This window comes from Alosa sapidissima, chromosome 10, assembly GCF_018492685.1.
Source record: "Alosa sapidissima isolate fAloSap1 chromosome 10, fAloSap1.pri, whole genome shotgun sequence".
Taxonomy (NCBI): domain Eukaryota; kingdom Metazoa; phylum Chordata; class Actinopteri; order Clupeiformes; family Clupeidae; genus Alosa; species Alosa sapidissima.
The window spans coordinates 10,118,302-10,132,910 of NC_055966.1; the positions used below are offsets into that span (position 1 = coordinate 10,118,302).

The following is a 14,609-nucleotide window of genomic DNA, read 5'->3' on the forward strand; positions in this document are numbered from 1 at the left end:
GCGCTCGGGGAGCAGTGAGGGGTTAGGTGCCTTGCTCAAGGGCACTTCGGCCTTGCCTATTGGTCGGGGTTTGAACCGGCAACCCTCCGGTTACAGGTCCGAAGTGCTAACCAGTAGGCCACGGCTGCCCAATGCTGTAATGTGCTGAATGTGCTGAACATTTTTGTGCAACAAAATCACAACATCAAAACCATCATGCATACACAAAAAGTTTCGACCAATAAAAACATGAGTATGCACCTTTCTAGAATCCAAAATTGAAGGCTTTCCAATGCACAGACCAGATGCTCGATGTGAAGCTAATGTTTGGGCAACAATATTGCAGTGGGATAGCGTGACAGGAGAAAACAAGGAACAGTGATAAGGACAGCCATAGCTCACCTCAGGCTGTGTTTTGGTTATACACAATAAGGAGGAGTCATCACTCAAGGTAAAGCCAAGAAATGAAAAAAGTCATATCGGAGGACACTTGCAATCTGTCACACTGACAAGACGTCTCAAGCCACCAGAGAGAATTTCTCCAGCTCAGGTAAGGTCAAAAAATCATGGCTGTGAAAAATTACTATGGTTTTGTTTTAAATAGATCAAAAATGTGTTTAAGAGAATGCGTGTGTTATAGATGCAACTCATTTTACAATATTTAATGATATTCAACTCTTGATACCTTGCTTACAAGGGAAACGGGAAATGCTAAATAGTCATTTAACTTGTAAAAGGGTGATCAGATTATGTAAAAAGCCACTGAATGTAATTTGAAATGCTGCCTAAATGGCCTCATGTTGATGAAGAGTTAGGTGCCTACATGCCATATCCACCATTTTGTTTTCCAAGTTATTGGAATCAAAACAACACAACTGCAATTTGATTGATATTACCTGAAATACACAATTAAATAGACTTTTTAATGGATTAAAAACGGAGATATAGCATTTTGGAACCAAACTCTTCACATGTAGATTTTCATTGTAGTGGTTGAGAACTGATACCAACCCAAATAGGCCTGCCATAACGTCTGATCATTATGATGTGAAAAAAGGAGACCAAGGAGACAAAACCGCTAAACCATAAGTTGATACATGAACAGAGTGAGGCCACATAATTTCCAAAACATTCTGCGTTTGCCCTTGCTGGAATCCAAGGTCAACCCAAGGGTGTCCGGGAGCCTGCTGGGTCTTCTCTACTCAGTTACATAGTGATGCTGTTTACTGTCAAAACACTGGTACAGCTGGTTGGTGTCGCGACTAACTTTGTTATTTGGCTCTTACCCAAAGAGCACTGATTCAAAATGAGGAAGAGGCAAAGAAGGCACATTTCTAACCTCAAAATGTATAGAAACTCAGGCACTTTTTCTTGAAAGCTATTCTTGTTTTGAAAGAACAATAACAGCCTGTTCTTTGTTTATTGGTAGGTGATCAGAAAGATGGAACAGTTCAGCTTTCTATTTCTTTTGGGAGGTAAATGGTCTTCCTTCTCTTTTTAGTACAGTCATGTAATTTCCTTAACCCTGTCACTCATACATGCCCAACTCTTTTCTTGGTGCTTCACAAATCTGCATATTAGAAATTTGTACAGATCATATTATGAAGATCATATATTATGTAAGATATTATGAGATACAGTATCATATTTCTTTGTATCAATTGCAACATTCCTTGCGCAACTTGACCTTGACAAGTCATAGAGTTGTCCTTCAGCTCAGTGTCATGTGAACTGTGTTTCCTTCTCCCTTCTCCTTTCTCCCACCAGTCTTTTGTTCCCTCTTCATCGAAACTGAAGCAAGTAAGGGACCATAAGTGTTTGTTGTATTCCGGGTTTGGGTTCGGTTTTTTATCTGTCATTTGTCCGGTCCAGTGGGTGGTGGTGTTCCCATGAACCCCTCCGTCGCCTCTTCAGAATAGCCATTCCTGTCCAGTCCAGTCCTGGATCATAGATATTAAAAAGCTAGATACCGCATTGACTGTCGAGTTCTATTAGGTGGCATCATAAACATGGCCGACATATTGGTGGGGGCAGCACCTTTATTGTGTAAGGGCAACATTTGCAGGCAATCACAGACACCTGTCTGATTTCCAGTCAGAGTCACATGTTCCTCTATTGGCCTCCAGTGATTGCTGCCCCCACCAAGATGGCGTCGCTATTTACGTACGTTCTGGAGCCCAATGCGGTATCTAACTTTCTAATATCTATGTCCTGCATCACCTGATCGGCCCACCCCTCTGCTTACTGCAACCTGGATCCACCTGGACCCCCATGCAGGCTGGGTCATGTGACCACCATAACCCTTGACCACTGTGATATCTAAACAATTATTATCTGCATATTCAAAGTTATACAGATGTACTATACTGATAACACATACTGTGATTGGCTTTTCTTTCAACCTGTTCCCCTTTTAATTGTTTCCTGTTTATCCACCCTTCATCCCTTAAGGCCCATTCGTATACGGTAAGTAGTCCTTACACAAAAATATTATATATTTAGTAAGCCCTAAAACATATACATAATACATATACATAACACATATATATATAATACTTATAGAATTTTCTTTTGAAATATTTTTCTGAATCCACTTTTAATTCTACATTTCTTTTGAATTTAATTAAAAATCATTTTCAAGATGTTTATTGTTACATATATATTAATCCACCTCTGAATGACACTTGCCGTTATTGTGAATAGTTCTGCTTCACCTTGGAAAGTCAATGATGATGGTGTACATTCAGCTGGTGTCAACAGAGTTTCGTTTGAGCTGCCATTGCCAGTGAATAGGGGAAGAACTCCAGTATCTTGTGAAAGGCGAAAACAGGGTCAAACAATTACATTAGACTAGCAATAATATTATGATAAAGTTGAGATTATGGACGAGGAAAACAATCATTTCAATTACAAAGCAATGTAATTCAGTAAATAAACTAATCAATCTATCACTATGCATATGAATGTTATACTGTAGATCACATACTGTAAAGGGGTGTACAAGTCAGTGTGTGAATAGATGCCAAAAGGAGGCTAACTCTATATCTGTGTTGGCCAGTCAGTCAAGTTGTCCAGTAAACCTGGAGTTTAACTGATGCTTTGTTCTGTCAACAGACTATTACAAACTACGAGTTGGTGGCTTGGTGTTCGCAGGCATGCTTGTGACAGGAGCAGTTGTTTTATTAATGTGTAAGTAAATAAAACACTATCTAAAGCATTAACTCATGTTTAGTTATTTAGTTTATTAACTCATCTCAGTTGAAATGGTGGCTTGTGTAACACTGATTTCTTTAACAACAGAAATAACACATTCTTCCCCACTTCTCTTCACAGGGAACAGGTGTAGGCCAAGCAAGTGAGTTTCTCAGTCAACAATTGTTATTTGTAAAAGCTTAATAGACATACATGGACACAGACGGCACTTCACAACACTTTCCCCTTCTGTTAACGTTACAGGAAAGGAGATGATGACTCTGAAATTTGAGATCCTTCAGAGGACTGCACCAGTTTGGGATTTGTTGTCATGACAGCCATAATCATGTTTGATGGGTCTGATGTTGCTAGGGTAATGCTGGACTATAAAGAGAGGCGTTGTAGTGACTAGATGGGTTCAAATGCATTTGCTTTTATCTTTATTTACTGAAGCCATTGCATGGAATTGTGAATCTTATATTAAAAAGGACAATTCTGTGTATGAAGAATAGAATCACAGTTTGGTTGAGGTTGAGTGGATTTGCTGATTCTTTTTTCTTCTTATAATAAAATCTTTCAACTAAGACAATGGTAGCCTATAAAGGCTAAAATTGAACGATCCATGGTTTCTAAATATCACATCTACTCAAAAAGGCTACGGAAGCTAACCACCGTTTTGGTTTAGGCGTGCATGGAAACCAAGAAATGAAAGTCTACTCCGCCCTAAAGTGCTTCACATCAATTCAAAACTCAGCCCATTTCCAAACTGAGCCAACCTGTTGAACGTCAGTGAAAAGGGTGTTGGCCTCAGTCTTCCCTAAATCAATATACAGACTCTGGTGCCAACAAAGGTTTACGATAAGTTGTCCGTCTTTTATTCTTCGGCTATTCGACACGTGTGAAAAGGGTTAGAAGGTAAGATTCAGTGCAACATGTGTACGTGTTTGTCAACGTGAATGCCATTATAAATAACGCATTCTGCGTGGTAATAGGCCACTATAAAAGCCTATATATTTTATATATTGTGGTCACGATGATGTTAATGGTATTCATTGGCAGCATATGCCACCTTTCACCTTCCTCTGTACGTATGTTTTATTAAGGCTATGGAACATATACTAGGTGTTTTAAAAAGCGATTTTAATTTTAAGATTGTAGCCTACCCTAACATTAGCCGACATCCGAATAAACCGTCCTCATGTGGAAAAGAGAACTGGCTTTTCATTTCCGGATAGTCGTAGGTTTTTTAGTGCGAGACTCGGAAAGTGCGAGAGTAGGAAAGTATCCTAGCGGTCTATTCTCCCGCAATTGTTATGTCTGGCTGCAATGACTAGGATGCTTAAACCCTACAGCACTGAATCATAACTAGATTGATTTCAGTGTGTGTTGTATAATTTCTCATATACCCATGTAATGTCAGTTTGAAAGATATACTTGGATGAAATGTTCGTATGGAAATTGGACACTTAAAGCTGTATGCTCTAATCCATACGCGGGAGAACCGTAGCATGTGCGGTTTAACATGCCTTTCCAGTCATGACGCATGTGTAGGCTACTTTGTACCGACTTGTGAATGGGACATGGTGCGCACATGTCCTTAACCATTAGACATATAGACATCAAACATATATTGGATCTAGCCCAGCCAGTTGCTCAACTGTTGTTTCCGAGATAGCAACCATGGCTTGGATTCAAGCGCAGCCTTAGTGCGAGACTCGGAAAGTGCGGAAAAAAAAAAAAAAAAAAAAAAAAAGGGGCGCACCAGCCTGTGGGATGCACTGCTCTAAATTCCATCAGGACCAGTGAATATTTCTGATATAGTGCAATGAAATTGTATATGTGGTAGTTGCAGTTGTAGCCTACTCTATTTTTGGAAGAGGAAAATCTGTGGCCTGCACTCACATACATCTGTTTCAAATAGTTCAGTAGAGTATGAGAGTCTGTAATCATCTTGTTCATTTTGACTACCACTGTTAACCTTTTAAAGATAAAACTTGATGTTATTACCAGAGCACGAGGAATGCAATTGAGGAACTTTTTGTAATGCTAAATTGCTTCAGTCTCAGTCTACACGAAAAGCATTCACTCCAACTACAAGTCCAGCTTTGTTATTATTTTCAAATTTGAGCTGCTAGTGCTCCCAAATCCAGTTCCAAAGAAAAAGAAAAGCGTGTCTAGTCTGACTGTAGTTACTCCCAGAGGAGTAGTGGTGGCGTGTAGGAAGAATGAGTCATGGAAATAATATGTGCCTTTCCCCCTTGCGCTTCTCACATGAGACAATCTCATGGAAATATCCCTCTATGGTGCCAGTATTAAGTGTGGCTCAACGGTGTGCAAAGACAGGAAACACGTGGTGTGAAACAGTCATTAACTTGAGCTACCTCGATGCCATGTTTATTCCTTCCTTTAGAGTAAGAATGGGTGTTTTATGTCATGAGAGGACACTGAGGACAAGCGTGGTCTGGAATGTGTCTCCCTGTGTCTGTCGTTTCGATTGCCTCTCTTTGTGTACTGTCAGTATTGCTCCTTGCCAGAATTTCACTTTCATTGTGGAAGGACATCTTCCGCCTTGTCAGGGTGTGCGCACAGCAAGACGTTGGATTTGGGATAGAATTCTCCAAATGTTTACACAGCAAAGACATGGGAGAGAGTCTCAAATATGAAATCGAGTCAATCGCCAGTGATAGTAGGCTTCTGTTTTGTAATCAGTCCTATCTTTTTGAGAGATCCTGGAAAAAATCAGGCCTTAATAATAATCTTTTGTTGTTGTTGGGGACCTACACAATGTAACAAAAGAAGCTCTCTGTTATGTCAGCAAGGTTGCAGTGAGGTACCATTGTCACTAAGATTCATGTTTACATGTGTAGCCTAATAAGTAGGGCACAGGCCATTAACCAGAGCCCAACAGGTGTTTTTTCTTGTTGATCATGGCTGTTGCAGTGTCAAGGTCATTGGTAAACATTTGTGGACATAACTCCTGATTTCTAAATCTTGTCCTGCGGTGTCCCATTAATTGCGTTGGACACACACTGACAATGAATGGTGAATGAATGTGTTGTGACTGTTTTGAAAGTATTTTTTCCATGTATTTACTATTTAATTAAAGTAAACAAAAAACAGACAGTGATTGGTTTGGCAATCCATTCCAGTTATTTTGTTTGTACTCAATCAATTTTGGAGTTGAGTTTGAGATTCATATAGTCACTAAATTCTCTATTGTATGTGGCCTCTCAGCCAGTCCTTAAACCAGATGAACATTGTTCTCTAAAGGCCAGTCAGTGTGTGTGTGTGTGTGTATGCCACACTTCAAAGTGCTCAAAGTCTATTCTTAGTGGCAGGGGTTTTGTTCTTAAATTAGGCTCATACACATATTGGATTCCTATGACCACGTGGCAGAGGCTTTATGTAGTGTGGTTATGGTTGGCCTGTGCTTCCGTACTTTGGTGGGAGGGGGAGACCTGCAGGAACTGCAAACAGGAACCCAGCACGATCCAGCTAGACCACACACTTCAAGGGTCACTATTGGATACAAATACAGCTGTGAGAATGCACAGTGCACTCTGTACAAGTACAAGCGCTCTCTCTCCCTTTCCCTCTCTCTCTCTCTTTTTCTCTCTGCCTTTCTTTCTCTCTTTTTCTCTCTCCCTTTCTCTCTTTCTTTTTCTATCCCTCCCTCTCTCTATTACTCTCTATTACTATTTGTGGGCAACAGTGGCCTACTGGTTAGCGCTTCAGACTTGTAACCGGAGGGTTGGAACCCCGACCAGTAGGCACGGCTGAAGTGCCCTTAAGCAAGGCACCTAACCCCTCACTGCTCCCCGAGCGCCGCTGTTGTTGCAGGCAGCTCACTGCACCGGGAATAGTGTGTGCTTCACCTCACTGTGTGTTCACTGTGTTCACTGTGTGCTGAGTGTGTTTCACTAATTCACGGGTTGGGATAAATGCAGAGACCAAATTTCCCTCACAGGATCAAAAGAGTATACTTATACTACATACACAAGCATGTCAAGACATACAAACAGGAAGACACACACACTCGTATGCACGCACACACTCACACGCGCACACACGCACACACACACACAGATGCTCAGCTGCCATTGCAGCCTTGACTTGAGGCTATCGATAGGAGGTCCTGAGAATTATGCAGTAAGACAAATGTGAGTTCTCCAATGGCCCTGGTGCATTAGCTCCTTGGAGCCACAAGATTAGTCACATGGCCAGAGACAGTGTGCTCATCCAGGGGTCTAGCCAGCTGGCCACATGCCTCCCTCACCCGGCGCCCTGGCTCAACAAAGCCCTTAAGGACTGTGTAGCAATCTGTGGTGAGCGGCCAGTTACATAGCAGGACCTACACCAGGCCACCTTCAGCTTTTCACAGCAAACGGTTCCTTTATTTAGAAGGTTTTGTTTTTGTGCGTGTGGGAAAGGCATGTTAAACGGTGTGTGTGATTTATTTTTTCCTGTGCTATATGTAGACATTTATGTGCACTAGGCTATTTGGACATTCTGATTCAGGGCATCTATAAAGAATTTATGAAGAATTTCATTATACATCTTACCATGGTAGTAAAGCCTAGTTTGGTTTGTAATTACATTTGTCTAGTTTTTTTTTGTCAGTGCTTGCAAGGTCAATGCCATTGCCAGCGCCAATTAAAAAGTCTGTGTGTTTACTCTGTCACTGAAAGGTACTTCCAGACAAACCATGGGCTTAGTGAAATGGCTCTTTTTTATCTCGATGTATGTTCTTGGTTGCAAAGAAAGAAGAGAGGGAGAGAGAGAAAGATAGAAGGCGTGAGCAAGAGAGAGAGCGCATGAGCACATCAACAAGTAGGAGGTGTTTGAAGTTCTCGATTCTAACCTGAAAGCACAGCACACAGACAACACTGAGACTCTCCTGTCACGCTATGTGGCCACAGCTCTCGCGTGACAGGAGAGTGTTTGCTGGATTGTGCAGCTGCAGCTTGCCAGGAGCCTGTAGTTTCTGCCAGAGGAGGCCTCATGCAACGACGCACCATGCTATGGCCAGTCATTCTGACCCAACACAGAACATGATTGTGGATTCAGCTTGTTGGTTGGACAATGACAAGCAAGTAGAACAAGGGAGGCTTGAAAGTGTGCATGAGAAGTGAGCATGAAGTGTGCATGAGAAGTGAGCATGAAGTGTGCATGAGAAGTGAGCATGAAGAGTGAGCATGAAGTGTGCATGAGAAGTGAGCATGAAGTGTGCATGAGAAGTGAGCGTGGGACTTCACTGGAGTCTAAGAAGCAGTGGGTGACAGCCCTGACGTGCCAGGTCACATCCCCACCGGAGTTTACTGTAGAGCGCGGAAACAAAAGGAAGCAAGGCAGGGTGGACGCCGCGTGGGCCGTTCCCAGATGCAGTGGAACACGCAGGGCAAGTCCGTTCACAGCACCAGAGCATAATGGCTGATCATGCCTGTGGCCCAGGCAGCCAACGTGACCCGTGAGAGGAGACGAGGACAAGACTCTTATTATCATCAATGCCTGGCCCCCCTGGTACTTCACCCGGTGGGGTGGGGAAGCAGAGAATGTGTGAGTGTGTGTGGGGGGGGGGGCATAGTTGGCAACACTGCCTAGCATTCTTATACAGACACGCGGGGGTGGGGGGTGGGGGGTGGGTTGGGCATGCTAGAAAATGTCTGCGTGCCTAATTCAAGTGAGAACTGTAATCTGACACTGTTCGCGAAAACAACAAGGATGGGAAAGGGCGACAAAACAGAAAAAGCACCAGGCTTTGCAAAGTCTTGTAAAACACAGTAAAATCTCCAGAGCTGCACTTCCAAGGCTGCTTCAGGCATTTTCTCCCAATTGCCATGGTTGCTAAGGAGTAGGCTGGCTCAGGAATGAGGGCTGACATATAGTGTAGTCAAGAAGTGACAGCCACCGGGTCATGAATCCACAGAGTTATGCTCTGCACTGTTGTGATGTTTTTACTGTACGATGGAGAACTCCTTAGCTTGCTATTGTTTCAGCATGCGTTCACACCATTACGGAAGGTTGTGTATCAGATCAACACATTGAGTGGACATTGAGTGGGACAGTCGTCGTTTTGGCAGAGAGTCACCCTTAGGTTGTGACCCTTGGACCATGTTATATGTACATGTACAGTTTGCTTACTGAGTCGGTGACCCTGTGTGTTTTCGTTGATTGGACAGAGAGTTATCATCTTATCACAGGAGAGGAAAAAGAGCTCTGCGGGACTGCAGGGATTTGCACAATCTCTTGAGGGCTTTCCATAGTGCCTTCAAATTAGCTGCCGGCCTTTCTCTCTCAGGGAGGTCTGTCAGGGTCTGGGCTGATCAAAGGGAAGAAAAATTGGAGGTTCATTTTGGCACAGCTTGAAATGTGGTGATCCAGTTGTGTGCGTGTATATGTGTGTGTGCGTGCGTGCGTACGTGTGTGTGTGTGTGTGTGTGTGTGTGTGTGTATGTGTGTGTGTCTCTCTTAGCCGGTCCTGTTCAGTGCGTTTGCTAGGCAGGTAGCCTGTTTCGATTAGAACATATGAAGGCCTTCCTTTGTTTATCTGAGATTTACATTAGCTCAGCCTACAGTCTCCATAGCTGCAGCCTCTTACGTCCATTTGACACATATCTTTTCAACTCAGCTAGATGATTTTCATCAAGAAAATGCAAATGTCTCTAATTCTTACAATCCTATCGTTTCTTTTTGTTGCAAATAGCACATGTAAGTTTTTGCTGCATATAACAGTGGTTCTTAACTGGTCTGGCTTTGGGAGCCACAATTTCCCATGTTCATCAAGTCGCGACCCATATACAGGTATTTCGTTCAAGACAACAGATACTGTGAGCTACATGCTAAGACACACAAAGTGCCCGACAGGTTTGTCTTTGACAGGGGTGCTTGGTTTCCATGTGACATTTTTGTTTTGATGGTTTCATGCTCTCATGTGCCAGCAATTCACTGCACACCACACACTGGGGTTTTCTGTCCCATTTTGTCCTCAATTTAAGTGAATCTACTTCAAATATTTGGGGTCGTAGCCTAGGCCTACTAGTGTTTAGCGCTAAAATTATGTCTAACATGACTTGTCACATAAACATTGTCTATCTATGTCCAAGACTGACATACAAATAAAGTCTATCAAAATAAAGGTCCAATATTAGATTTGATGAAGTAGCATTTTAAATGAGCGATTTCTTCTTTTTTAACACCTTTGGGTCCTGACCCACCAGTTAAGAATTAAGAAACACTGGCTATAATGTCCTGGATTTGTATTTCAGTTTTAGCAGCCAGGAGCCATTTTGTGCATTTGGGTCAGACCTAATATCAACCTAAAGGGAGGAGCTAGAACTTGCAGGTTGTTGTTGACATTGGAACCGTTTTTTTTTTCTTCTGTTTTTGCTATTTGCTGCCCTTGGTGGAGTATGTTTAATCAGATCAAGTGGGTTATGGGATAGGACTAATTTGATTCAACCCTTTCGTATGAGCAGGCCTTGGATTGTACAATGGTTTCAGTTTCAGTGTTTTATATTTAGAGGGCCCATTAACTCCTTAGTGGGGCTTGAATGCCAAGGATATTGTAAAGCACAATGTCGCTACATTCTCTTCTCTACAGTCACTACATGTTATACACCAAAGCCAGAATTTAAACTTCTAAATCACTCCTAGTCTTTGTTTTGAGTGGTTAGTCTAAATATCAGTTAGCTTTTGGTCTACAGTATTTGTCCATAATATTCCAATCATATACATTTTATCCTTCAGCAGGTATGCAGTCAGCGATGGCAAGGATTTTTGCAGCAGTCTTCTTCACACGTGAGTGAGCTTTTTATCCCTAATCTTCAGGAGAGGGAGATATTTGTATGATTGTTTCCAAATCCCTATCTACCCTCCATTGCTAACATTCACAATCCATCTAAAAACAAGAAACTCAGACCACTCAAAGTTCCAATTTCATTTTTCTATGTATACTGTAGCGGCGAGCTAATGTTATGTTTACTTCCTGTTTCCTGTGGGAGAATTATAGGTATTGATTGTTCATTATTGGTTATTAATTAACTTATGGGTACTACCCATCTCCAGTGTAGTTTACTCCCACAATGGGACATTTGCTGTCTGGGATGTGTGTACTTTGAAATCAGGAATGGTGTGTGTGTGTGTGTTTGCGTGTGTGTGTGTTTGCGTGCGTGCGCGTGCGTATGTGTGTATGTTTGTGCACATGTACCTGGCATCTCATTTTAAGTATAGTAAGTGCCATTGGATGGTACTGGACGGAAAGTTCTCAATGCTAATTAAATAATACTTCCTACAGTAGGTGTCATACTACCGTAATGTACGTACCGTAATGTACCGTAATTAATAGCCGCAGGTTATACATTGATTTTGCAAAATTTCTTCAGCTATGAGGTTAATGCACAGGGGCAGTTAATATGGCATTTATATGGTTTTATTTTTTTTATCTATTTCCATAAAACACTGTCCTGCGGCTTATACACAATCCGGCTAATACACAAAAAATGACTGTACTGCACACCAAAACCTTCTTTAGCATTACATTCCAGAGAGACGACCAGTGTACCCAGAACAGGGATATGCATACTGATTTACTGTGCAATGCAAATGTATATCTCTAAATATAACCTAACCTACTATATTCTCCTTTTCTTTGGCCACAGTTGTATCCTTTGTACTGGCAGAAGAACGTGGACCAGAGAAACGTATGTTGCTATTTTATCACTTTATTTTTGAAAGAAAGAAAGTTTCACTTTTTCACTACTTTGATTTTTTAGCATGCTTCTTTGGAAGTTTGCAAGTTGTGGTGATTCAGACTGACCAGTGCTTGTTTGTTTATTTGGTTGTTTTCGCCACAGCGGAGGATGACCCTTTCACTTTTGGTAAGGCCAAAAAAATATGATTTTGTGACTCAAGAAATAAATGAAATGACATGACATTTATTTCAGGGTTGAACATGGTTAGTAAGTCATCATCTCCTTTCTCTCCCCCGCTCCCATAGACTACTACAGACTTCGTGTTGGTGGTCTGATTCTGGCTGCAGTCTTGTGCCTGATTGGATTCACCATTCTCCTGAGTGAGATCCTATTCCACCTACCAGCTGCACTCAAACACACCTAGAGCCACACCTAAAGATCAAACACACCTAGAGCCACACCTAAAGATCAAACACACCTAGAGCCACCCCCAAAGATCAAACATGACCAGTAAAGCCCGCCTGGGCCATGCAAAGACCAGTGCTCAGGGATTTGCATCTAATTCAAGAGTATCTGGAAATATTTGCATGCCTACAGTAGATTCTGACAAAGTGACATATGACATGTAACACATATAAAACTTGAACAGCAGTATTTACAAACATACAACACACACTTAAACACATCATGCATTTGACTGCCTAAATTCTTCATATATGTGTCACCTTTTACTGATAACATCATCTGAGTATCTCTCTTTGTACAGGTGGGCGCTGTAGATGCAAGTTTAACCAGGACAAGAGGTGAGTTGAAAGTGATCTGTCCACGGCCTTTTTTATGATGTCTACCCTGCTGAAAAAAACAGCCTGACCAGCTTAAGGTGGTTTGCTGGTTGACCAGCTTGTTTGACCACCCTATGATGGTTGACCAGCTACAGTAGACCAACAAAACCCTTGCGAAAACATACCCTAAGCTGGTTTACCCAGCTTATGGTCATTGAGTTGGTTTTGCTTGTCGTACCTCAAGCTGGTCATTTTAGCTGGTATTGCTGGTCTACATTGCTGGTTCAACTGGCCATGCCAGCTCATGTTGGTCATTCTAGCAAACCAGGATGACCATCTTACACCAACAATGTTAAGCTTGGCAGGCTGGTCACCAGCATGACCATGTTACACCAGCTGTATCCCACACGACAGGCTGATCACACCAGCATGACCAGCTTTCTCAGATGGTCACGCCAGCATGCCCACCTGGAGGCCCAACCAGCTACACCAGCAAAGTCCAGCAAGAGCTGGAAGATAACCAGCAAAGACCAGCTAAAACCAGCTACCAGCCTAAGCTGGTTTCTAGCTGTTTTTTTTTCAGCAGGGTAGTGTAGGCCTACTAACGTTCCTTTAAGGGGTCTGTTTTAACCATCACTGTTCCCCAGGAGAAAGGCAGGAAGCAGTGCTGCTGGGCAACAGATGCTCAACGACGCAGGTGCGTGTGTGTGTGTGTGTGTGTGTGTGTGTGTGTGCATGCAACGTGGAATATAATTGTAAGATAGGATAGATTCTTTCTGCTACAGAGTTCTGTGATCTTATATGTAATCTATAGTAATCCTCCTGCCTCTGATTATTGGAATGGTTGAATATCTAGTGAGAACATCCTTTTCACAAACAGATAAATTATCACAAACAAATTATCACAAATTATGTAAACAGATAATTTATGAGTGTGTTCAGGGAGGGTCTCACTTTGCATTTCCTGATTGGATTTCACAGCCCGGGCCAGCGAATGCTAGACGGAAATCAGTGATCGAAGTACTGCATATGGGACACTCAGCAGTCCGAGGAGAAAGGATTGCCATGTTTCTTTTTACAGTTTGATCACTTAAATATGGTGGAATTTTCCAATTGGAGTGAAAGGTGTATCCATCATAGAAATGTGTCAAGTTGTTGTTGCGCATACTCCATCCTTACTTTGTTATTCAGCTGTGGATTGAAAGAGAACGGAAAAAATGCACATGGTAGACATGTGATTACCAAAAACATTCTGAACTCACTTGCATTGTTGTTGCCTTTAATTATATATATATATATATATATATATATATATATATATATATATATATATATATATATATATATATATATATATATATACACTGTAAATGCGTGTGTAGTCTAGACGCAGTTGAGAAAAATATGCTAGTGTGCTTGAAGATATCACTGTATTCGTAATGAGTCGATGGTACCCTAGTATTTTGATTTCAAAGTATTTTGCCAAGATTAACAACAATATGATTACAGATTTCATACACTTGCGGATATGTTTGCTCTGCACTGTCACTACAGTTTTGATGTCTTTGTTTTTTAGATGTTTGTTTCTCTCTATCTAAAGTTCATTAACATTGAAGTCAGTATATCTTTTTCAATGGTGATCAACTGATTACAGTGAAAAAGCAAACAATACAAGAATTAAACAGTGAATGTTGAAGTCAAGTGTTTTCTCTTTACTCCAAATATAACACGTTCAAAACATTATTTCTCTTACTTATTTCATTATCCTTCTGACTACCTGCATTTCTTAAATAGATTATGTATCATGTAAATAGATTAAATAGACTGTATCATGTAGAAAATGCATGTAATATTGAAATGACTATGGAGCACAAAAAGCCCTTCTGTGAGGACCTCTACTGGATGATGAGAGTCACAGCACCTAACAATCGCTGAAATAATGAATTGAACAGCTGCAATAAACATC

General features: G+C 41.5%; 1 protein-coding gene across 4 annotated transcripts; it reads left to right on the top strand.

Moving 5' to 3' along the window:
• Positions 1-425: 425 nt before the first annotated feature.
• fxyd3 (FXYD domain containing ion transport regulator 3) lies at positions 426-13,904 on the top strand. 4 transcript variants are annotated; one of them, XM_042107058.1, is made up of 14 exons: positions 426-529; positions 1,409-1,454; positions 1,747-1,779; positions 2,431-2,445; positions 3,094-3,168; positions 3,313-3,334; positions 3,436-4,086; positions 10,918-10,968; positions 11,829-11,870; positions 12,024-12,047; positions 12,167-12,241; positions 12,628-12,664; positions 13,291-13,340; positions 13,625-13,904. In XM_042107058.1, the coding sequence occupies exons 8-14, from the start codon at positions 10,923-10,925 to the stop codon at positions 13,642-13,644; spliced, it is 294 nt and encodes a 97-aa protein (XP_041962992.1). In that variant the 5' UTR covers positions 426-529; positions 1,409-1,454; positions 1,747-1,779; positions 2,431-2,445; positions 3,094-3,168; positions 3,313-3,334; positions 3,436-4,086; positions 10,918-10,922; the 3' UTR covers positions 13,645-13,904. The 4 variants fall into 4 exon arrangements, with proteins under 4 accessions (XP_041962992.1, XP_041962993.1, XP_041962990.1 ...); XM_042107059.1 differs by having other exon boundaries at positions 10,921-10,968; XM_042107056.1 differs by lacking the exons at positions 426-529; positions 1,409-1,454; positions 1,747-1,779; ... (2 more) ...; positions 3,313-3,334; positions 3,436-4,086 and adding an exon at positions 6,573-6,711 and having other exon boundaries at positions 10,921-10,968.
• The last annotated feature ends 705 nt before the right edge of the window (positions 13,905-14,609 follow it).